This window comes from Indicator indicator, chromosome Z (assembly GCF_027791375.1).
Source record: "Indicator indicator isolate 239-I01 chromosome Z, UM_Iind_1.1, whole genome shotgun sequence".
Taxonomy (NCBI): Eukaryota; Metazoa; Chordata; class Aves; order Piciformes; family Indicatoridae; genus Indicator; species Indicator indicator.
Window position 1 is genome coordinate 39,028,205 of NC_072053.1, and position 25,027 is coordinate 39,053,231.

Sequence of the window (25,027 nt, forward strand, 5' to 3'; positions counted from 1 at the left end):
TTATGTCTTCAATATTGTTGACAGAGGTAGTGAGAAATGTTTTGAATATGATGTTTCTAGTGATGTGGTGGTTATTTTCTTCTAAGAAACATGACTTCATTGATAGGTTAAGAGAAACGTTTGTTTTTCCTTCATTGAATGCTTAGGTGTTACTTGTGTGCTGCTTTTGCAGCTGGAAGCAAAAATCTTCTCTATGAATGAGGCATTGTGAATTCATCTGCCCCCCTAGATCAGGGACCAAGGAATATACTGAATGACACTTGGATCTAGAAATTCAGATTTGTCTGTGGTACACTGACTTGGTATGTTGCTTAGTTTGGGAAATAAAATAATGCCCTTTTCTCATGGTAATGGTGTCTCTCTTTTTTTTTTTAACTTTTTTTTTTAATTTCCCCTTGAATTGCTGTCATTTATCCTGTATGTGCAGTTTAAGATTTTTGCCTATCACGTAGCTCATGAAGTTAATGTTCTCTGCCTTTTAAGGTATTTAGCTGTTTTCTACTTCTGACTTAACTGTTGTGATCTGTTTCTGTACTGCAAGTCATCTTTAGCCCCACAAACATACGCTTATTCTTTCCTCATTGATTGTAATTAGAAGCAGAAAATTTTGAAAATCATGTTCCAAAGAGCTCTTTTATGACAAAGCATCATATTTCAATATAAACAAAAGATGTTGAAAGCCAACTCCAAGCGAAACAATAAACATATTTCTAAGTTAAATAGTAGCTTTTCCATGTCTTTAGTAACTGTTCAGTATCTTCATTAATGACTGAGTGCATTCTTAGCAAGTTTAGGGATGACACCAAACTGAGCTGGACACCTGAAAGGCATGAGGGAGGGTAAGCCATCTGGAGGGACCTTGACTGGCTTGAGAAGTGGGCCCGTGTGAACCTCATCAAGTTAAACAATGCCAAGTGCAAGGTCTTCAGTTTTTTTGGAATAATCCCAAATATCAATATAGACTGAAGAATTAATGGATTGAGAGAAGCCCTACCGATGAAGATTTGAGGATATTGGTAAACGAAAAATGAAGCATGAGCTGGCAATGTGTGCTTGCAGCCCAGAAAGCCAATTGTATCATAAAAAAGCACGGCCAGCAGACTGAGGGTTGTGATTCTTCTCCTGTGCTTTGTTCTCGTGTGACCCCATCTGGAGTACTGCATCCAGGTCTGATAACCTCAGCACAAGTAAGACATGGACCTCTTGGAGTGGGACCAGAGGAGGGCCACAAAATTATCAGTGAGCTGGAACACCTCTCCTATGGAGGAAGGCGGAGAGACTTGTGGTTGTTCAGCCTGGAGAAAAGAAGGCCCCAGGGAAAACTTACTGCAACCCAAACCACTGTACAGTTCTGAAAAACAGAATGTTTATAATTGATGTCTTCTTTAGACCTCTTGTGCGTTTTCAGAATACAAAATTATGAATTGCTGGTGGTAGCTACTTGGAATCAGTTTTAATTAAAGTAAGCCTTCTAAACTGTGGTCAAAGCTTGTATCATAAGCATGGATTATACTGGTTCAAATCATTATGAAGTCGCAAAAGAGCAAAGATATTCTTCAGATGGCTTTTGGAATATGCTGTCAATCTTACTTCTTAAAAAAAACAAACAAACAATTTTCTTTTACATTTTCAGATATACCTGTGGTTAGATATTGCCTTATTAGTCTCTTATTTTCTTTGATTATATTTATCAGAGAGGATTTTTACCTCAAGCTCCTTAAATGATTAGTCTGAAAGGAGGAGGTCTTGGAAATCTGCTTGCTTAGAACCTCACCTCAGAACATGTGTGTGCTTAGGACTAAAACTTGATGAATGGTGATACTCTTACCCTTCTCTTTGTCACTGCCAGATTGTGACCTAGCTATTTGTTCTGTCTTCTAAGTTCTCAGTGCAATGTTCTTGTTTAATCTGGAACTATAATGAGTTGCACAGATGTCATTAAAGGGAGTACTTTAGCTTTCAGGTTAAACTGGCATGTTTCAACTGAACGAGTGAACACATGCTCTGAAATCCAGTGAGAGAAAATCAATCCTGTAGATGGACTCCCAATTTATATCTTTGGTTTCCTGTTGTAGTGTCTGTTGTTTTTCAGAACAGGGCACTGTAGCATATCAAAGAGAAACTCAGCTTTTAGTAAATATGCTGAGCCATTCTGTCATCCTTTACTATCAGTGTTTTTGTGTTGTCAGAACAATACTTTTAATAATAGGAGTATTACAAGCAAAATCGAATACAGATAGTCAAGAAGTACTCCTTACATTTCTTTTAGGCAAATGTGCTGAACAGAACTAAAACAAACAATGGCCTGTCTTACAATGACAAATGCAGAAGGTACAGCAGCTTCTACTGCCCACCAGAATGGTGACTTCCAAGGGAATACCAATGCACCCACGCAGATGGAATCATCGCTTCAAGTGTACCTTTATCATTCTCCTGGGAAGACAGGAGGTGATTACCTTCAATTTCCACCTGGAGAATATGTTGCAGAAGAGATTTGTGCTGTTTGCTGTAAAGCCTGTGGTAAGTATATGCCCCACATATTGCCTTTGAATACTTCCAGGGAGGGGGCATCCACAATTTCCTTGGGCAATCTGTTTCAGTATCTTATCACCCTCACTGTAAAGAATTTCTTCTTAATATCTAGCCTAAAACTACCCTCTTTCTTGAGTGTGTCCCTGTGCTATCAAATCTCTCAACCTAGTCTGAATTCATGGGAACAGTAACTGCCTTGGTAGTTTGATTAGTTTTTGCTCTGGTTTGATTTTTCCTTGCTTCAGTTTTCAGATGTTTGTTCATAAATTTTCTTCTCCTTTCCCTATCACCAACCCTAGGGAGAAATTTTCAAATATCTTTAGATCTTTTTGCTAAAACTTAAATTGATTTAACTTGAATGTCGTAACTGTTTTAATTTTTTTGCTGTCTTCTACACTATCTCCAGTTTCCTAGGAAAACGTGCAGCCCAGGCCATGTATGATTTTCTTCTCACTCACATCACAAACATACAAAATCTGGTTCCCTGTTAATCCACTAATCCCAATTATTCATGTTTCCTGTCATGTCATCTGAAGACTTCATGCTGTTGTCCCAAATGTGGGTTTTTTACCAATTAGCACGCAGAGCGAAGATACCTGTCTTATTCCAGTTCTGTGCAGAAAAGGGTCCTAGGTGGTAACTCCACAAAGCTAGCACCCAGGTTGAAACTCGTGGCAGGTATTTATAAAATGAAATGTGTTAGGTTTGCCTGAAGATAATACCCCCTGCCTAGACAGTGGTTATCTTAATTCTTGCTTCATCTTAAAATTGCTGTGCATGCTCAAAGGGTGAGGGGCTTATAGGGGTAGGGAGCTTCTCTAGCTTGAAGGTGTGGGTGTTTTTATTATAATGATACTATCACCAGCTCAATGTAACCAAAGGTTTCATTTGGGTTTATGATTTTTCAGTATGCCCATGCTCACTCTTGCTTTTTATTGCTGTTCCTACCCAAAGTGTGGTACTTCTAAGTATAGTACTCGTGGTTTCTGCCAGCAATTGTGATTAGTCCCTAAGTTAACACTTTTCTTCTTAAAGACCCTTTGTCCTGGTTGCCTTGGTTTCAAAACAAGATCTTCATGGTTACCTGATTTCAATAATTTGAACTTTTTCTTGACATCAAATTTCCCTCTTTGAGACTTGGGAAATGTATCACATTTACCACAAGTCTCACCTTATATTTTTGCTGAGAAAGATTTAGATTCCTGTTATGTTTTCTTTAGAATAGATTGCCTTCTAATTAATTATTCGTTGCAGTGTTCCAATTCCTGTTGTCCATCAACAGAGGTCTGAGCATATTGGTAAACACTGAATCATACAACAGTTTACCAGCAAAATAATAGTGTAGTATATTGCTTGTTTAGTCAGACTTTACCAATCCTTATCAAGGCTTCTAGCTTTCTGAGGTGTCAGTTTCTGTTTTGCTAGTATGGCTGGTACCTAGCTCATAGATGTATCCTTTTAACTGTTCTAAAAATATTTTTTTAATGAATGGTACTCCTTATCAAGGTGTGGGATTTTTTGTATTGTTTTAGCATTCTTTGACAGAGTTTCTAAAGTATATCCGTAGTGATTTGTATAAATAAAATGAGTAGAGCTGAAGCAAAGTGGTTTCTGCCTGGTAACTACTACAGCAGTATCATACAACCTTTTTGTCAGTGAATTTATAATTTCATTTCTTTCCAAACTGGTGAGAGAAGCTGAAATGGCTGCAGGTTTTCATTTTCTTTCAAATCAGTTATTACCGCTTAAATGATGAGGTACCACTTCTTAGTACTTTCTGGTTTTTCTAGGAAGTTCAGTGGTTGTACAGCAGAACACCTAGGTCTGCAAAGCCTACGTAGTCATGTAACGTTTATGTTGGCAAGGCTTCTTTCAAGACTCAGCTGTGAATCAGAATACTTCATAAAGGGAGTGGTTCAGGTAGTAGGCATGTCTGAAATACAATGTATTTGCTATTGGTAATGAATGTTCTTTGTGATCTGACCTTTTGATAGCAGCTTTTGATAGCAGAGCTGGTTGCATCCAAGTATGAATGACTGTTATTGATGGCAAGCAGGACTCATGAAATTCAATATGAGCAAGTGGAGGGTTCTGCACCTGGGCCGGAACAATCCTTGCCATCAACACGAACTGGTGGATGAGGTGTTAGAAAGCAGCCCTGAGGGAAAGAACTTGGGGATGCTAATGGATGAGAAGCTGAACATGAACAGACAGTGTGGGCTTGCAGCCCAGAAGGGAAATCACATCCTGGGCTGCTTTGAAAGATGCATTGCCAGCAGATCCAGAGAGGTGATACTGCCACTTTGCTGTGGCGAGACCTTGCCTGGAGTACTGTGTGTGGGTCTGGAGCCCTCAATACAGGAAGGACCTTGGACCTGATGGAGCAGGTCCAGAGGAGGGTCGTGAGATTGATCAAGGGGTTGGAACACCTGTACTACGAGGACAGGCTGAGGGAGCTGGGGTTGTTCAGCTTAGAGAAGAGGAGGCTCTGACCTAATAGCAGCCTTCCAGTACCTGACAGGGGCCTACAAGAAGGATGGGGATAGACTGTTTACAAAGGCCTGCAGTGACAGGGTGAGGGGCAATGGCTTTAAGCTGGAGAGGAGCAGATTTAGATTGGATGTTATAAACAAGTTCTTTAGCATTAGGGTAGTGGAACACTGGAACAGGTTACCTGGGGAGGTGGTTGAAGCCTCTTCCCTGGAGATATTCAAGGAGAGGCTTGAGCAGGCCCTGGGCAGCCTGGTGTAGTCTGGGGATGTCCCTGCTGAGTGCTTGGAGGTCAGACTAGATGACCCTTAGAGGGCCCTTCAGGCGTAGACCATTCTATGATTCTATGACTGGACGTAGGCAAATGTCAGCAGTCACAGAGACAGTCTTGTTATGTTCCTTTTACACAGTTCACACAGTTGATGGTTTTCCAGGCTGTGCTGACTTTGGTCTGTTGTATATGGCATGTATCTGCTTTATACCTCTGTCTGTAGTTATATGCCATCTTGAGGCGTGCATGCAAAAGCTAAGTATTTGTGGCAGTTTTAGGTTGTGCCTAGGAAAATTTTCCGCAGATTGGGTAGGAAAGTGGTAGAATGTAAATAAATTACCATTGGATGGAAAATAAAAATAATAAGGTCTAAATAATCCCATTGGTCTGAAAATTAACATAAAGCTAGTTGTATAAACTAACTTTTTCTCTTCTTTCGGTTTCTTTGCTCTAGCAGATACTAGCTGGCTTTTGCTTAGCTGTTGCTGACCTTGAATGCGTTCTCGTTGTGGCTAAGTACAAACAAACTATTCACTGCTTTTTTCCTCTTTCTTTCTCCCTTGTGTAGGGTGGGGGAAATGAGCAGGGAGGGGTTAGCTGTTGATAACCCCCTGGTTATGTCCAGGGGGTTCCTATGTTGTTCATAAATTGCAAATACTGTATATTTTGTACATAAACATTGCATTTTATATTTCTAGATTGTAGTGTGCTTCTAAATATAGCTTCATTTGCTTTCGGCTGAGCTGGTCTGGCAATTTTATGCTGGGGGGCAATTTCAACCCACCACAGTATTTTCTAATTTTATTTTAAAATGGCATTCTGTTTGTTTTTTTGTGTGTTTTCTTTTTAATGTAATGAATATGAAAATCTTAGTAGGTTCATATTTTTATGTGAAAAACTGTCTGAACTTGAATATTACTTTTTCTAACCAGAAATTCATGAAAAGATGAAGTGTCTGGAAATTATAAATTGGCTAGGTAGTGTCATAGCTCAGCTCTTGTATGCTAACTGTTAGATGCCATGTAAAAAATTATAAAAGCCACTCCAAAACCAAGAGAAGTCTTTACTCTCAGCCAAAGAGAGGAAGTAGTATTAGAGGAAGTAACTGGTGGTGAAAATGAAACATGATGGGAAAATTGTTCTAGAGATTACAGAATTGTTATGTTAGATGCAGTATCAGAGATTTATTTTCTCATCTCATGACATTAAACCCTTTCATTTTCTCTGTTCTCTCAAATTAGATTTCACTGTTAAGCCATTTTTAATGTTTACAATTATTTTATAAAGCTATTAAGCAGTCAAGGCCGTTTGGAATACAGACACCAGTGCCTTAAAACAGCTAAGTCAGTTGTTCGTGCTTTATAGGCAACTGATCTGTGATGTAGTTGATCCCACTGTGCTCATCAAATGAGACCCATGGGATAGATTTCTTTTTAACTCTGTAAGATGGAATTAATTTGATACCAAAACTCTAACTGATCAAATGTGCCTTACTGCACAGTAATTGTGCAAAATCTGGATTTACAGCAAATCATTCAGTTATTAGTCACTTCAGGGTCATTCCCTTGGAAGTTTTGTTTAGTTTCGGTTTCTTTTCTTGACTGCCTTACATAGTGCTTTCCATTTCTGTAATTTCCTGTCCTTTTTTGTAGAAAATCCTGTGTTACATCCTGTAGTTCTGGTGTATTTTGGTAAGCTTTAGTTTAATGTCAGATGATTTCAGCAGTTTAATTTGACATCTGCCCATTAGACCTCTTGTCCATAGCCCTGCTACCGGCTCTCTACAAAGACAAAGCCCATTTTGTAATGTATTTTAGTTGTTATATAAGACTGAACTGCTTTTTGTTCTACCAGTTTATGCAGTTTTATATGTGGAGTTAATGAGTTGTTTCTAACTCATTCTTACATTCTTTAGGAGTGATGAAAGACATTTGGGTCTGCCCCCAACAAAAAATAAATAAATAAGTTCCCCCCCCCCCCCCCCCCCTCTTTCTGGTCTTTTGTGTGAATTTCAATTATTTCATTCAAAGTATTTGGGTGGAGTTGTGGGTATTTTGTCTTCTCCCTTAATTCTTTTGTCTCTCAATATCATTTCAAGTTATTTTTGTTAACTTTATCTGTTGGGGTTTTTTCATTCTTTTTTTCTTTTTCCCCCAAAGTGTTTTTAATGTAGGTATAGTGTTCTTTTGTTATGACCTACTGTGACTTTCACTGTAATTTTAATCCTACTTTCTGACCTCTAGACCTGTATCTCTTCTTGTGTTTGTCAGTGGTTAAAGTTCATCCGTTTGTGCTGGCACTGCTTTCCAAGTCGTAGTACTGGCACTGCATGGAAGCATAGCATTGCAGCATAGTATGGTGCTGTGGCTTCTGTCTTATGTTAAGCTGTACTTTCAGCTGGGAGACCCAAAGCCTAATTAAAACTTTCGTGCCACTCAAGAGTCAATGCTCAGCTGATTTCCATAGTTTGTGATTAAGTGGAATTGCTTGTCTGTACTCATTAAAACAATCTGTGTCAGGTTTGTCTGCTGGGGTTTTGATAGCAGGGGGAAGGGGCTACTGGAATGGGCTTTTGTAAGAATCTTCTAGAAGCTTCCCCGGCTCCTAGATGGACCCACCTCTGGCCAAGGCTGAGCCAGACAGCACCTCTGTTAACAATATATTCAAGAGAAGAAAAACCTGTTGGGTTAGTTCCTTTGTTCTGGGCTTTCTTTTGTTTTGGAGAGGAGTGTGTGGAACCTGAGAGACACAACCATGCAGACATTGATGCTGAGTCAGTGAGGAAGGAGGAGGAAAGAGATGCTGGAGCAGCCATTCCCCTTCAGCCTGCTGTAAGAGGCAGGCTGAGCCCTTGTAGCTCTTGGAGATCAACAGTGGGGCAGAATCCAGTCCACGAACTGTGAAGGACCCCACACTGGAGCAGGGGACTGATGCCAAAGAAGACCATGGCTCTGGGAACCCTACTCTGAAGCAGCCCATTGTTACGAGAATTATGACCCATACAAGGGACCAGTGCTGGTGGGAGAAATTTGTGGAGGACTGTCTCCCATGAGAGGGATGCCATGTTGCCACAGGGCAGGACTGTGAGGAGTTTCAAACCCTGAGAAGGATGGAGCAGCAGGAATAACACAGGGTGGATTGGCACTGATTGCAACCTGCATTGTCTGCCACTCTGTGCCACTGTAGCGCAGGAGGTAGCAGAGCTGGGCTGAGGAAGAGAGGGGTCGGGGGAGGGTTGTACTTAAGACCTAGTTGAATTTATCAGTGCCCTGCTCTAATCAGTTGGTAAATTGGTAGTGGTTTTGTTTAAACTAAAGAGATTTTTTTTGTTTCCCAAAATCGAGTTCCCCATGACCACAACTGGTGTCTGTGTTGTTTCCTATCCTTTATCTTGACCCTCAAGCCTTTGCTGTATTTTCTTCTACCCTTTCCTGTGGGATGGGGAGGAGTCAGTGAGCAGCTGTGTGGTGCTTTGCTGCTGGCTGGTTAGTCTCAAACCACTACATTTTCCTGACTTGCTGAGGAAAGGAGGTATTTTCCAGTTTTGTTTGTTTAACAATATGTGTTTAATATTGTTCTCAACTGAGCTACTAAAATGGAAATGGCACCTCATGATGACTTTGTATTGCATTACATCTACTTATTCATTGGTCTAAAATCTTAAAATTAATTGCCTATACCTGGTTTTGAAGAAGGTAAGGAGAAAGATAACGTTGTTACTTAACTGAGAGGCAAAGAATCCTTTTCATTAAATGCCGTGCAGAGAAAATCTTGTAATCTAACAGTGGAGCGTAGAATAACGGATGAACAGAGAACAAAGGGAAGAATGAGAAAGTAAACCACCACAAGAATCTGCAGGTTATAGGGTGGTTATTGCAATGCCGTTGATAGTGATAGAGCAGGGCAATGAAAGGTTGGAGAACATAGGCCGATCTGCTACTTAAAACCCAAAATTACTTTTTTCTTTTTATTAAGGCTGATTCCTTTTAGAAAATTACTTCCTATAAGCGTTTGCTTCTCTTTTCTTTGTTTAGGTATCATGCCAGTGTACCATAACATGTTTGCACTCATGAACGAAGTAGAGAGAATGTGGTATCCCCCAAATCACATCTTCCATGTTGATGAAGCAACCAGACTTGTCCTAATTTACCGGATAAGGTAATTTAAATCTAATGTTAGGTGCTTGTGGTGGTAAAACAAAAGATAGGTATTGAACTACATTTTACATAAGAAATTATGGACAGATTGTTGGTGATACGTGGATAAGAGAGAGATAAAAGAATCAAAGTTACTGGAGCGGTTTTGAATAGCATACTGTATCTATTGCCTCTATACTAAATGTTTGACATGTCACAGTGAAAATACTATGAGAAAAACATATTTAATGTATATAATCAACAACAGAAAATACATCAGAAGTAAAATTCATGTTTTTCCTAATAATGATACAAATCATCTCCCCTGAACTTGCCTGTTCAAAATTAGTGGCAGTTCTGAAATTCAGAGTTGTTATCCTGTGTAGTCAGATATGTCTGCAACAGAACCTTTTTTCTCAAAACTGAGTTTTGGATGTGGACATCTAAAAGCTACACTTGATTTTGCATATGAAAAAGATCTTATTTATTTGCATTGCATAATGTGGCTTGAGTGTTTCTTTAGGAATGGTCTGGAAGGAAACTGGAAAGCCGTAATACAATTCCCTGTATTCTGATAAGTGAGGATAAACTTAAGGAACAACTTGTTCCTACAGCATGCCACCTGGTATTGGTAAGTAAAGGAATCTGTTTATTAATGTTTGCTTAAATGTTTCCTTTCAGGTTTTATTTTCCCCACTGGTATTGCAATGGCACCAACAGAGCATATCGGTATGGCGTTCTTCGAGGTGCAGAGAGCCCTGTTCTTGATGATCTTGTCATGTCTTACCTATTTGCACAGGTATGATTTGAGGATTATTTTTTAGTACAGGTTGGTAGAGGTTGTTAGCATTTGTTCCCTTTCATGTTTTCTGACAGCAACTGTGTAGGCTATTTTGATAGCTTGAAGCCCACTCACGATGAAAGTTAATTTATACTTCATGTGTATTTGGCGAGTTCAGATGTCAGTTGTGAAGAGAACAGGGAGTGCAAAGCTCTTTTCATATGCCACTTTCATGTGGATGTGTCTCAGTGTGACTTTAACTTTGGACTGATACCATGTAGAACAACATCCTCCCCATGTGGACCTTTCCAAGATTTGAAACAAAAACGTTTTGAAAACAGTGTTTCTAAGAGTGGTGGTAGTGGGTACCTGTTACATGAAGCTTTTTGTGGATGAAGAGGCTCATTCACAAGAATGCAGTCTTAAAAAAAAACAAACCACCAAACAACCCTCCTGCCATAAAACCCTAATCCCAAACAAAGAAAACCAAAAATCCACATACCTGCTGTACCCTGGAAAAACTCTTATTAATGAGCAGGAGCACTACAGTTTTAATTTGCTTTCTTGCTTGCTTTCACAGTGGCGAGCTGATTTTTTGGATGGGTGGATACAGATGCCTGTTACTCATGAAACTCAAGAAGAATGCCTTGGAATGGCTGTTTTGGATATGATGAGAGTGGCCAAAGAAAAGGACCAAACGCCACTGGCTATTTACAATTCAATGAGGTGACTCTATACTTCATAACTCTATCACATCTATTTGATATCTAAACCAAGTATTTTTGCACATTGGCATCTAGGAGATGCTCAGCTGTGGGCAATTGATTATTCTAGCATACTAATTCTATTAATTTACCTGCATTGCAAACCAATTAATAGCGTGTCTGTATCATGATGGGCATTCATGGTTTTGGATACATGAATTTGATTCTTTTAATAAGAGGTAAGGCAGCAGCTACTTATGTGAGAAAGAACATCATCGGTAATTTGAAGTAGGAGAGACTTCTGGAAGTCATCACATCCAACCCCCTTGTCAGATCAGGGTCTGAAGCCTTCTTTTCTCCAAATTGAACAAATCACGCTCCCATATGCCTCTTCTGTCATGTCCTTTTCCCCAGGCTAAACTTGCTTGTGTTTATCACTTCACTTTGATTTTTCAACATAATCAGTGTCCTCTCCAGCTGAGTTAAATCTGGCCCAGCTTAATGCTTGATGTTTGTCCTTTAATGAAACCTAGCCAGAAGAGTGAAAACCATGAGACAATGAACTGGCCAGCTGATTGCAGGTGGCAGTTCAGTCTTTTGCTTCTTGACACAAAACATGGACTGTGCTACCGGAACTTCAGAGAGAGCCAACCACACTGTTGTATTCTAGCACCACTATTTTCAGCCAGGAAAGTATCTGTCCTTTATCCCAGGTAGTTGCCCCTGTCAGTGTAGTATCTTTCCAACTTTTACCCCAAACAAAGCAACTGTGTAACTTGTTTCCTTGCCTCAAAGCTTCAGTAATGACTAGAGCAGGCATGTCTGGATTTATGGAAATTGCATTATGTAATATAAGTTGAAACTGAAGGGGGAGGGGGGAGAAGGGAAAACAAAAGAAAGACAGGGCTGTGTTTGAAAGAACATGCTACAGACCGAGGAAGGGATCCTTGCTATCCTAAAACAAACAAAGTTATGTTTAGAGGAAAATATTTCATTTTGTGTTGTTTAGTGCAGAACTGGTTCTTTGCTATATTTAATGGATAAAAATAGTGGGTTTTTTGCTGATTGTATATTCGCAGCTACAAAATGTTTTTGCCTAAATGTGTGCGAGCTAAAATCCAAGACTACCACATTTTGACACGAAAAAGAATAAGATACAGGTTCCGCAAATTTATACAACAGTTCGGCCAATGCAAAGCTACTGCCAGAAACCTGAAACTTAAGTATCTCATAAATTTGGAAAACCTTCAGTCTGCCTTCTATTCAGAGGTTTTTGAAGTAAAAGAACCTGGTGGAGATCCTTCTGGAGAGGAAAGTTTTGCAACTATTGTAATAACTGGAAATGGTGGAATTCAGTGCTCAAGAGGAAAACTTAAAGACTGTGAGACACTTGCAGAGCAGGTAATTCTTTATTTTAATATTTCTGCAGTTTATCATGTAGTAGAGTGATTAGTTTATATTAGAAGCTCTGATTTACACCAGGCAAATCTGGCAGATGGATTTTACTTCACAGTGATGATACAGTTTCCATATGGCTGAGGTTCACAGAAATGTATTCAGTTACACAAAGGTTTAAAATTAATTATTAATTGAAGAATTGAAAGAAACTCAGTACTTGAACATGCAATACCTCTGTGCTTGATAGATGAAAAAGTCAGTGTTGGACTTTCATTACTGTAAAAAAAAAAAAAAAATCCTAAAGTCATTGGAAAGCAATGACCCTACCCCAAGGTATAAGTAAAATACACAAATTTCTCATTCTCTTTGACAGCAGGATTTTAAGGACTTTAAAAAGCAGATAAATTCCCTTATACCTCTTTCCTGGTGCAGTTAAACTCCTACCAGTTTCTAAGCTAGCAAATGTAAAGTGATATTTCCGTGACTGTATCACAGTATCACACAATATATCAGAGGTTGGAAGGGACCTCAAGAGATCATCATAGAATCATAGACTCAACCAGGTTGGAAGAGACCTCCAAGATCATCCAGTCCAACCGATCACCCAGCACTAGACCATGGCACTAAGTGCCTCATCCGGTCCAACCCCCCTGCCAGAGCAGGATCACTTAGGGTAGTCCACACAGGAGCGCACCCAGGTGGGTTTTGAAAGTCTCCAGAGAAGGAGACTCCACAACCCCCCTGGGGAGCCTGTTCCGTGTCCTCTTTGTTCAGGAGTTAATCACGTGCTGCTGCATTTTATCAGTATTATTTCTTTTGTGCTGTTTCCCAACATGACTATTCATTTTGTTGAATTCACCAGAATATGACACAAACTCCTATCAGTATACATTGAGACTGTGCAATTTTCCAAAGGTAAAATTAAAGCCAAAGTGGAGGACTTAATCAGTTTTCAAAAATAATTGCCTCCACTAGTTTGATAGTTTTGATGCATGATACATAGCAGTAAAGATCAGACTACAAAATGTTGTATATTTACAGTGTGCTGTAATAATGTATAAAAACACAATTATTTCTTCTTTTAGTACTTAAATAATACCTGATTACATACCCAGATTTTTAAAGTGAGTTTTTCTTAGAGACATTAGGTACAGTTATGTTATGTATTTTTTTCATTATTAATACTATTATAACCCTGCTACTTAACAGAGACATGCTGTGGGCTGCATATAGTTTTACTGGAAAGGAAACTGGTTTTGAAAACATAGTACATTGTAGAATCAGACCTTAAGGATCATCTAGTTCCTACCCCCCTGCCATGGGCAGGGAAACATTCTACTATACCAGATTGCTCAAGACTCCATCCAGCCTGGCTTTGGACACTTCTAGGGAGGGAACATCCACAACTTCTCTGGGCAATGAATAAGGCTGCTTTTTAAATGTGATCAAAATTCTTGTTTCAGCAAACTATATTGATGAAATTTTATTAAGATACTGTATTGAAACTTTTTTTTTTAAACTATTATTGATTTACCGGGGACAGAAGCAACATACGTGAACTCAATTGTGAAGAAAATTATTTTGCCAGTTCACATTTCCAGCAACCAGATACACAAACAGAGCTCCAGGGACTTCAGTGTTGATAAAGTTTAGCTGATACCCATTTACAGCCTTGATTATTACACCTGTTTATGTATTAGGATATGCTTCCAGCTGTTTAAATAAGGCATTTTAACCTGAATAAAATCTGCCTGCTTTGAAAGTATAATTTTAGACTGATAAATTTCTCTTTATTTGAGGATGTTACTTAACATCTGAAATTGTACTGAAAACCAAAGCAAAGTGTGATTTATGTGACATAATAATTTGACTTCGTAAAGACTGAAGGATGTGGTAGAGAATATCACAGTATCAAAAACCACCTGAACTTGCTGTCAAAGGAAAACTTGCCTTGAATTTCCCATGTCATTGGGGTTGATGCTGCAAGTTACACAGTGAGGAGCGTGGCTGATGGGAGGACCTTATCCTCTGAGATCCTTTTTTCATTCATACTACATCACTTTCTTTTGGTGGCAAATTTTGCAGCTTGTATCACCCTGAATGAAACTTACCTATTGTGGAATTATCACAGGCTTCTTAAGCCTCTTTAATCAGGATGTAAATAAATTCACTGGAAAAAAAAAAAGAGCCTCTCAAAAATTATTCAGAGTGTTAATTTTGGTTGTTAATCCTCACCAAATACTAGAGAGTAAAGAAATACCTACATTAAAAAACAACACACACACACACAAAAAACCCCCACACAAAACAAAATCCTAAAACAACAACCAAGAAATCACACAAAAAGCCATCCACTTTTATATGGGTATTTCCATTCACAGGTTCCTGCATCTTTGTGCATTTTTAATTGATGCTCCTTGTGATGGCCCTGTAAACACGCAGTTCCTTTCTGCATTTGTAATGGTGTATTGAACAGTTTATGATCCTGTTTGTGGCTAGCTTCCAAGTTCAGAGTTGTAGGAATTCTATTGCTGCAATTAAGTGGGTTTTTTAGTAGCTATTTGTGTTATTGCTGATTATTATATAACCAATATTTATTACAGGATTTGCAAACATACTGTGATTTTCCTGATATCATTGATGTCAGCATTAAACAAGCAAGCCAAGAAGGCTCCAGTGAGAGAAGAATCGTCACCATTCACAAACAAGACAGCAAGAATCTGGTCTGTTTACTTTGCTTGCTGTTTTTTTTTTCAAATAGATATTGCTTTGAGCAGACTGACTGCTCTGGTATTTCTAGTAGGGTATAATGAATTACTGTGTTAATTAAGCATGAGGTAAAACTAAATGCATTTCAGCAGTGTAAGTGGTGTATAGGAACACCAGAGGTCTTTTGTTTTCAGAGCTCTGTGCATGGACTGAAATGGAAATAGACGTTTCTAGCTGGGGTTATTTTCTTTATTAGCGTCTTAAACCTGAGCCTATGGTGTTAGTTATCAAGCATACTATCTCCATGGCATCATGGCAAGCTGTCTGCCAGAGACCACCACACTGAAAAGGTTTTAAAATTCTCTGAAGAAATTGTTACACAGAAAATTTGTATTGTGACAAAACTCATGTCATTGCTTGATTTTATACATGGATGTTAAAAGTTATTTAAATTTGAACTCCAGCATTGTACTTGAGACAACCTTTCTAGCAGGTATAGCTGTCAGACGGTTGTGAGTTGGGTTGACCTTGTGTGGATGGCAAGTGTCTCTCAAGGTGCTCTATCACTTCTCCTTCTGAACTGAACAGGGTGGGGAAAATACAACGAAAGTCTCATGAATCGAGGTAAGGACACGGAGAGATGGCTCACCAATTGCCATCACTGGCAAACCAGACTCATCTTGGGAAATTAATGTATTTCCAATCAAATCAGAGTAGGATGATGAGAATTAAAACCAATCTTAGAAACACTTTCTCTCCCAAACGCCTCCCTTCTTCCCTGGCTTAGCTTCACACCTCTACCTCATCCCTTACTCAGTAGGACAGGGAATGGACTTCATTACATATCTGTACAGCTTCCTTCTCACGCTCTTCCACAATCACAGTGTGCATACTCTCCCATGGCAGACAGTCCTCCACAAACTTCTCCAATATGGGTCTTTCCCACAGAATGCAGCTCTTCATGAACTACTCCAGTGTCAACGGTGTAGTCCTTCTGGATCAGACTGCTCCAGCATGGATCCTTGCTGGGGTCACAAGTCCTGCCAGAAAATCTGCTCCAGTGCAGGCTTTCTATGGGGTCACAGCCTCCTTCAGGCATCCACTTATTCTGGCATGGGGTACTCCATGTGCTGCAGGTGGATATCTTTGCCACTGTTAACCTCCATGGGCTGGAGAGCAACACCCTGCCTGAATATTGTACTTGAGTCAACCTTTCTAGCAGGTATAACTGTTGTCTTCATGGACTACAAGGGAATCCCTACTCCAGCACCTTGATCACCTCCTCTTTCTCCTCTACTGACCTTGGTGTCTGCAGGTGTTCCTCTTGATGTTCTCACTCCTCTCTCCAGCTGAAGTTGCCATCACAACAGATATTTTCCACCCCAAAAAATCCTATCCCAGAGGCCCTACCACTGTTGCTGATGGCTTAGCCTTGCTCAGCAGTGGGTCCCATCTTAGAGCCAGCTGGCATTACCTGAATTGAACATGGGGGAAGCTTCTAGCAGCTTCTCACACAAGCCATCTCTGTAGGCCTGCCTGCTACCAAAACCTTGCCACACAAACCCAGTTCAAGTTGTTTCTTCATTTATCCCCATGATTGATGTGTTGGCCTTCAGGTCTTCCCATCTCAGGCATTTGGATGACTGGAGGACTTCTCTGTGTGTAAAAGCTGTGTACTGCTTATGTAATTATTTTCTGTAAAAATAATTTTTAAAAATTAAAAAATACTTCAGTAAGCATTAACTAGTTTTATTGTCTATGTACTGCTTTTTTTTTTTAAAAAAAGACCTTTGGTTTACTGCCATTTATAGTGAAATTTTGATCCACACTAGTTTCCTGAAATCATAGAATGGTTTGGATTGGAAGGGACCTCCAAAGGTCGTTTAGTCAGCCGCCCTTCAGTGAGCAGGAACATCCTCCACTAGATCAGATTGCTGAGAGCCTTGTCAAGCCTGACCTTGAATATCCCCAGAAATGGGGCCTCAACTACCTCTCTGGGCAACCTGTTCCAGTGTTCCACCACCCTCACGGTAAAGAACTTGTTCCTAACATTCAATGCAAATCTACTCTTCGCTGATTTAAAACCATTGCCCCTCATCCTATCTCCAGGGGCCTTTGTAAACAGCCCTTCTCCAGCCTTCTTGTAGATCCTCTTCAGGAACTGGAAGGCCTCTATTAGGTGTTCCCTGGAGCCATCTCTACTCCAGGCTGAACAACCCCAACCTGTCCTTGTAGGAGGAGTGTTTCAACCCCTGATCATCTCTGTGGCCCTTCTCTGGACCTGCTTCATCAGGTCCTCATACTTCCTATGATGAGGGCTCCAGAACTGGGCAGAGTAATGCAGGAGGGGTCTTACTGAAGCAAAGTGGAGGTATCGCCTCTCTTGACCTGCTGGCTATGCTTCTTTTGTTGCAGCCCAGGATGCAGTTGGCCTTCTGGACTGCAAGTGCATGCTATTGGCTCATGTCCAGCTTCTCATCCACCAGAACTCCTGAGTCCTTTTCTGCAGAGCTGCTTTCTTTTGCTACCTTATCCCCCAGCCTGTGCTGATAATGAGAATTACTCTGACCCAAGTGAAATAATGAATTTGAAATTCTTTCAAGACATTGTTCAAACATAAGAGTAGCTGGAATATCTGTGATGTTCATCTGTGATCCTGAGGGTGCAATAATATTTCTGATTGGGGGAGGAGGCTTCCTTAATCTGAGCTATTAACAATCTCTTTAAAATTCTCAATAGTGTTAGTTAGGTACTTGGCTCCACATTCTTCTTAAGGTAAAAGTGACTTTCCAAGAACTTGTCTAAAACAGCTACTGAAGAGCAAGGCAAAGCTGGGGAAAAGTGCAGTAGCTGCTGTTCTGCTTGTGGTTTGTTTGTGGATAGTTTGCACACCACAATTAGCTGATGTGTAAATTAGAATTTGGGACTTGACTTAACCTGTTACTCAGCTGGCAGAATTCATTACAGAAATGTACTGTACACAGGATACATGGGTTTGACTAAGGTAGCTGATTTTGTGTGGAGTTTCTGATCATGTTGAAGCAGCTGAAAAGAGAATCGTTTCTAGGCCCTCTCTTAGTAAGGAGTTTGAAGGCACTAAGTGTATCCCCAGTGTCATGGGCAAATTTGTTCAGCACAAGGAATGCAGAACTGTACAAACAAGAGTGAAAAGCAATCAGAATACCTTTAATGTATGCATGCATCTTTTTTATCATTACCATATCCAGAAATTGTGTTGCCTATTAAAAATAGAAATTCTCTCTCTCTCTCTCTCTCTCTCTCTCTCTACCTCCCTGTCCTTCCAACCAACACTCTTTCTTCCCCACCCCCAACCCATTCTCCCCTGGCAATTTAACAGGAGGCTGAATTTCAGTCATTAAGAGAAGCTCTCTCCTTTGTATCATTAATTGATGGATATTACAGATTAACTGCGGATGCTCACCATTATCTCTGTAAAGAAGTAGCACCACCCTCAGTCCTTGAAAACATCCAAAGCAACTGCCATGGACCAATTTTGTAAGCAATTTTTTAGCAATGTAACAAGGCAATACTATTTTTGAAAGAATAATTTTAGTTGATTGTGGACAGGGATGGACATCTTAAAATAATGTGTTCATTTCATTTATGTAACATAAAATTTTCTTGTTTTCCTCTTATTTTTATATCACAAAATACAGTACCTTCTTGATGTGTTATAAATGGAAAATGGCAGAAAAGTCATGGTGCTGATTTTACAGAATTATAGTTACTATTATGGCAGCAACATACAGTGTTGTAGACAGAAGATCTCATGTTTTCCCTGCAGCCTCTAATAATCTGTGTTGCCAAAGAAGGCAGATTCAGCTAACTGCAAGAATTGCAGTGAACTGTTAGCCAGTTTTTAAGGAATGTTGTCTTCTTGCTTGCTTGATTTGTTGTTTTGGGTTTATTTTGTTAGAGGAAGAATTTAGTGCCTTCATTGACTTTTTTGTTTGTTTGTTTTAATTTTTTTAAATCATTCATGTAATATTCTTATCATTTGCAGAAACAAACACAGGAGACTAGAAATGTTTTGTTAAAAAGAATAAGATAGGTGTTTGCTTTAGCTGCAGGAAGCTTGACAGATGTTATATGCAGGATCAGTTGCCTGAAAGTAACCCTGTCTACTCAACTAACGCAGAATAGTTACGTAAATTTCCCAGTGACAGAAAGAATAGCCACTACAACCTTCAGAAGATAGAAGGGAGGAGAGGGGTGGAGACCTATGCAGTTCTAATCACATTTCTTGCACTGACTGCTGCTGTAAATTGACCCTTCTGTAGGACTGCTTAGAAGGCTGTGCAATTAGTCTAGACTTCCCTAAGCCATTCTATTCGTCATTCCCTGAGATGGTTAGAAAGCATTAAGTCCTCTTTGTGTGTTGTTTCTGTCCCAAGTTAAAATTACCTTTGTCACCCATGCAAATATTTAGCTTGTTTATTAGGACACTGAAAGTCTTATCATAAGCCTAGGGGGAAAATCCCTTTTTAGACGGTAAGATTTCTCATCAAACAAGTAATTGTGGTGGTTTTAGTGTTCATTTTTAATATGCTGTTTTCTCTGCATAAGAAGCCACCCTAAATACTGGAAAATAAAAAGACAGATTAACTGAAAGGGAGCTTAAAACTTCAGAGTTTGAATTGTTGGTTTAGATATCTGATAATATTGCTCAGTGGCTGATCTCTGATACTCCTGGATTTTGAAATTATGCAATTTTAAATATTTTCTTTGTGCTATAGCATGGACTTTGCTATCAATAAGCTGAAGAAGGCGGGTAATCAGACTGGTTTCTACGTTCTTCGTTGCAGTCCTAAAGATTTTAAAAAATACTTCCTCACCTTTGCTATAGAGGTTTGTATCTTACCTTACATAGTAGCTATGTAATCTTTATTGCATTACATTCTTGAGCATGGCATAATCAGTAAATTGTTCTGAGTTGTCTTTTCGCAATGTTTGTCTGATGTTTGTATTTTATATCTACTTCTTTCAGACCAGACAGCTTTCAGAGTCTTGTTAAAATCTCAAAACACTTGTTTAGTGGATAGTTGCTGGTGACACATACTGTATGTCAAGGGATCCCACTTAACCAACAAACGATATGGCAGACGGGTATTAATAAAAATACTAGTAACCCTTTATTAATATGGAAAATTGCCAAAACTCATTAAATAGGATCATTGTACGGTTGGAATATGCATCTACAAAGGGAATGTGCAGTCTTTGGGCAAATACAACAATTCTGTGCAAACTGGGAGGAAATAACATGGAAAGAGAGAGTCCCCAGGAGCGAAAATGGCACTCACCACATTTTGGGGGGGGGAGACTTGACAAGAACCTTTTAGTCCAAGAGGCAATGAATTCATTACTCACAGCTGATTCTTCTACCCATGTGGGGAGTGCTGCTGCTGTGTTAGCTGTTGAGGCTTTGGGGTGCTCTCATACAGTGCTGGCATGGCAGATTGCTGGTAAGAAGGGTGCCACGTTGTCCTGGGGCTGATCTGGCTTCAGGGGGCAGTTTACAACACTTCTTCGCAACAGGCACTTGCTTTGTCCTGGGTAAACTGAGGCATGGCACGATTCCAGTGGCAAGGGAAGCAGGCTTGGCTCCTAAGCTCATGGCTTCTCCAGCTTGCTGCGGTGTGGGCTCCTGGCTTTATACCAGGCTTTGGATCGAGCACTCGAGGCAGGGCTGGGCAACTTGAGGCACCTTCATGCAAGACAGGTCCAGGAAGGCACGGCTTGAGCAAAGTTCAAGGGCAAGGCAAAGGCAGCCACCAGTCAGCCTGTATATATGTCTTGCCCGAGATCCATTTGGGCCAATAGGGGCAACTGAAGCCAGCATATAGCTGCCCAATGAAAATGGTTCTGCCAGGCTATGGCCATAAAAGGCAGAAACAGAAGTCTTGTTTCTGGGGGAGCAGTGGCCAGTACCCCAGATAAACTACTTGTTTACCAGACATGCATGGGACCTGTCCCCTTTGTTCCTTTTCCTGCATTTCCCTGACTTTCTTCAGGAAGGAGGGAATAGAGAGGGACCATGTCTAGACACCTTAGGGCCTGTCTGGGTTTGAGCTAGGGCTGTTTTGGCCCTACTATGACACCATATGCCTAGGGGAACCAGACAGGTAGGAGGGAAGAGAGCTTGAGAGTTGTGGGTTTGGTGACATGGCTCTTTGAACTGTAGTAAATTTGGGTGGTAGAGTGGTTTGCAGATTGTTTGGTTTTTTTTTTTTTTGAGGTTTGGTGTAGGTTTTTTTAAGTTGAATTTCTGCCAATCCATCATCCCCTTCTTCCCTGTCCCAAACAGGGCTCATTTAGACTTGAGTATACAGTTTTTGGTGATCTGATCATGTAGCTAAAGAAACAGATGTACCTCTGCTCTGTGAGACTGCAACTAGTGATAATACAGTACTCTAACATTTCTGTTACATAAATGTATGATCTTGTTTCAAGGAAGGGCTTTTTTTTAATTAACAGATCTACTTTTTGGTTTTTAAATAGGGAAGGTAACGCATGGGGTTTCACACTGGTTTGTAGCCAGCTAGCAAGCTTGCTAAATACTTTCAGCAATACATACATCTCTGAAAATGACAAAATAATGTTGATGTGTGAGTGGAGAAGCAAACAGACCTTTTAAGATCGGTTTCACAGAAGTTTTATGTCCTGTTGGTGAGGTGTTTGGTAGCGAATTTTAAGAGATCAGTCCCTGAGCAAGCTTAGAATCAGTCTGGGGGTCAAGCTTGTGGGTTAAGTCTGCTACTAAGTGACCTAGCCATAATTATTTTGTTGTTGCTCTGAGTCTTTCTTGGGAAGCCTGTAGAAGGCTTTTTGGATTCAGAATTTGTCAAAACATTTTCCACACTGTTGATATGAAGGACCATGAAAGCACTATTAAGAGCTCCTCTTCTTTAAAAATGTTTAATGGGATCTTTTCAAGACTCAATGTAAAAATAATTTAGTGCATATTGAAAACCTGTGCTGGGAGCTAATTGCTTGGAATTGTACTGTAGATGAGAGAAAAACAGAAACACAGCTGAGATCCCCAGATGCTTGCTAAAAGAACAAAGAGTGTGAGCATTTGGGCTAGTGCTTGCAACAAAATTTTGGGTTGATATTATTCAATGTAAGGGTAAAGAAGCTTGCTTTGCTGGCTCTGAAGGATTTTTCCTAGAATCCATTATCTGTTTTCCTCAGCTCCATCTTTGCAGATTTTGTAACATTTGTTTTTCTTAGCATTAACATGCTAATTCCAGTGATGGCAGTAGAATCATGTTTTCTCAGAATCAGTATTACACAGGGAGAACAAAATAACAAATTACAGTAATATTTTGCTGAAGCATACTTTCTTTGTCTGGCAGAGTGTTATATATTAAAATAAGCCTTCAAATACAATATATTGATCAGTTCTATTTTTAAAAAAATCTCTTCAGCGTGAGAATACCACTGATTATAAGCACTGCTTAATTACAAAAAATGAGAATGGAGAATATAATCTTAGTGGAACCAAGAGAAGTTTTGCTAATCTCAAGGATCTGTTGACCTGCTACCAGACAGAAACTGTCCGCTCAGACAGCATAATTTTCCAGTTCACCAAATGCTGTCCTCCAAAGCCAAAAGGTAAGAGAAAGATTATTTCTGAACAGAAATATTTCTGACTTTTCGATTAAAGATTATAAAACGAATCAACATTAAATGACTCTCAGGTAAGCGGAAATATGTTTGTGTGAGTTGTTCGTTCATCTTCATGGTCATAGCTTTCCGTCCTAGTGTCTGCCAAATTTTACTTTGTTATAAGATGGTCTTCCAAGGAAGAATCACGGTTCACAGCTTCACAGTTCAAAGCAAAATGGTTTCTTAATTGCAGCGGATTGTGTGCAGCAACACAGGTGTTTCCATGTCTTCATGAGGAAAATTCATCTTACCTGAATTAGGCCAAGGTCATAGGGTGATTTCAAATTATTTTTAACAATGAAAAATATATGTGGAAAAGACCTCCTGCCAGAGGAATGGATTTTCCTTGAATTCGCATTTTTATCTAGCACTCATGTTCATGGTCTCATTCTCCTTTATGAATTCTGATAACGTCTGCTCTTTTTTTGCTTATTGTATGTAGTACTACTTAGTTAATATTTTTTCTATCCAAATCTTAATTTAAACAACAATTTGAGAGAAGAAATTATCACTTTTACCTCTCTCAACTTTTATTGAAATTAGCCAATGGATTTAAGATCTTAGACAATATTTGACAAGTAAATACTTACGCATATTACAGAGGATTATTTTTTAAGTATATTTCCATCGAAACAAAAAAACGTACATGCATCAGATGTATAAGTTATTTAATAAATAGGCATTGCACGTGTGTGCACCGATATACTCACAATAGGTCTCTATCAGCTTTAGTTTTACTAACAGAGCTCTACTTAGTGGAGAGCCTTTTTTCAAAATGACTTGAATAATAATTAGTAATTATCAGGCAATGAGGCACTAAAGTGTTTCTGGGGCAACAATATCAAAAAGCTTTAAAGAGGCATCAGAAAAATATTCATATTTTTAACGGAATGACTTCAAAGTATAAAAGAGGAAGGTGACTTATATTTCCTTTATCAATTCATGATTGTGACTGGAAACACAGGATGTTTGTCAAAAGTAGGAGTACTTAAAATTAACATAGCAGAGTCAACCTAAATGTTTTTGTTGATTGGGGAAAAAAATAGACTTTGAATTTGTTTAATGAAATGCTCTTTGGCTTTTTGAATAAACTAACCTCAGTGTGATACCTCTTTTTGGTTAGATTAAGAACTTCTCATTAATGATCCTTGTGAAGTAATATTGGTTTTTACTCTTGTTTCTCTTTTCCCCACCCTCTTTTTTCTCCCAGATAAATCAAATCTCCTAGTTTCCAGAAGCAATATTGTTTCTGATGTACCTTCATCACCCACACTACAGAGGCACAATAATGTCAACCAGATGGTCTTTCACAAAATCCGGAATGAGGACTTGATATTTGTAAGTTCTCTAGTTGCTTTTTCCACTGCAGATGGGTTATAACAGATGTAAGCTGGAAAAAAAATCAAAATATGTTTAAACAAGCCTTATCTGAGCTAGGAAATTTTGCTGTAATCTTTTCTTAGATTTGTGAGAGAGAAGAATGTATTTTTCTTTTTCTTTTATTTTTTTTTTCTGTTTTCCATTAATACAAGTAATTGTGTTTTGGTTTACTTTTTAAAGAATAAGAAGCGTCCTTTAGACTGCAATAGGAGTTGTTTGCTTTATGTCTAGAGGGATGTTTAAATGCGTCTTTAACTGAAAGTCTTTCCTCTCTAGTTCTTGCAGCGATGTGTTTTCTGAGATACTTAAGGAATCGATACAAAATAAGCAAAGATTTAAGCTGTATCTGATACAATTGCTTCCTTGTCCCCTCAGCCTCACTAGCTGTAAAGATTTGCATATGCGTTACTTAGGGTAGTTACTTTGGTTCAAGAGATCTTTTGCAAAATAGGCAGAAACTTCTGATTTGTTTTTTTCCCATATGCATCCTTCTTTTAGGAGGAGAGTCTTGGACAGGGAACATTCACTAAGATTTTCAAAGGTATAAGGAAAGAAGTGGGAGACTATGGCCAGCTCCATCAAACTGAAGTTCTTTTAAAAGTGCTGGATAAAGTGCATAGAAACTACTCTGAGGTTAGTGTGGTTTTTGGCTGCTATATAATGTTTATCCATGCTACACTGAGCGTTACTTTTCTTAAAATAAATGAGTATTTTTTACATGGTGGAGGGTTGTGTCTCAGGCCAAGCTCAATCTTGGCCTTGTGACATTGCAAGGATGTATTTGGGAAATACCTCAAGGTACTTTATTTCCCCTCTTCCTACCAGCAGTCAGGAAATTCATAGATAACCCATTGTGAGACAGAGAACAGCTTCTTTGTACTATGCAAGTACCACAGGAGAGGTGTGTAGCTACAGAATTGCCTTTACCAATGAATTC

General features: G+C 39.3%; 1 protein-coding gene across 2 annotated transcripts in view; it reads left to right on the plus strand.

Annotated features, from left to right (window-relative positions):
- Positions 1-25,027, plus strand: part of JAK2 (Janus kinase 2) — a 53,879-nt gene that overhangs the window by 1,357 nt on the left and 27,495 nt on the right. Inside the window, exons 2-12 of one of the 2 annotated variants that reach the window (XM_054397341.1) lie at positions 2,270-2,520; positions 9,328-9,451; positions 10,111-10,228; positions 10,791-10,936; positions 11,994-12,315; positions 14,916-15,035; positions 18,380-18,537; positions 19,779-19,890; positions 22,470-22,656; positions 23,921-24,048; positions 24,589-24,723. In XM_054397341.1, the coding sequence (XP_054253316.1) occupies positions 2,301-2,520; positions 9,328-9,451; positions 10,111-10,228; positions 10,791-10,936; positions 11,994-12,315; positions 14,916-15,035; positions 18,380-18,537; positions 19,779-19,890; positions 22,470-22,656; positions 23,921-24,048; positions 24,589-24,723 (1,770 nt within the window). In that variant the 5' untranslated portion in view covers positions 2,270-2,300. Of the gene's footprint in view, positions 1-2,269; positions 2,521-9,327; positions 9,452-10,110; positions 10,229-10,790; positions 10,937-11,993; positions 12,316-14,915; positions 15,036-18,379; positions 18,538-19,778; positions 19,891-22,469; positions 22,657-23,920; positions 24,049-24,588; positions 24,724-25,027 lie in introns of those variants that run through there. The other variant, XM_054397340.1, reaches the window with a different exon arrangement.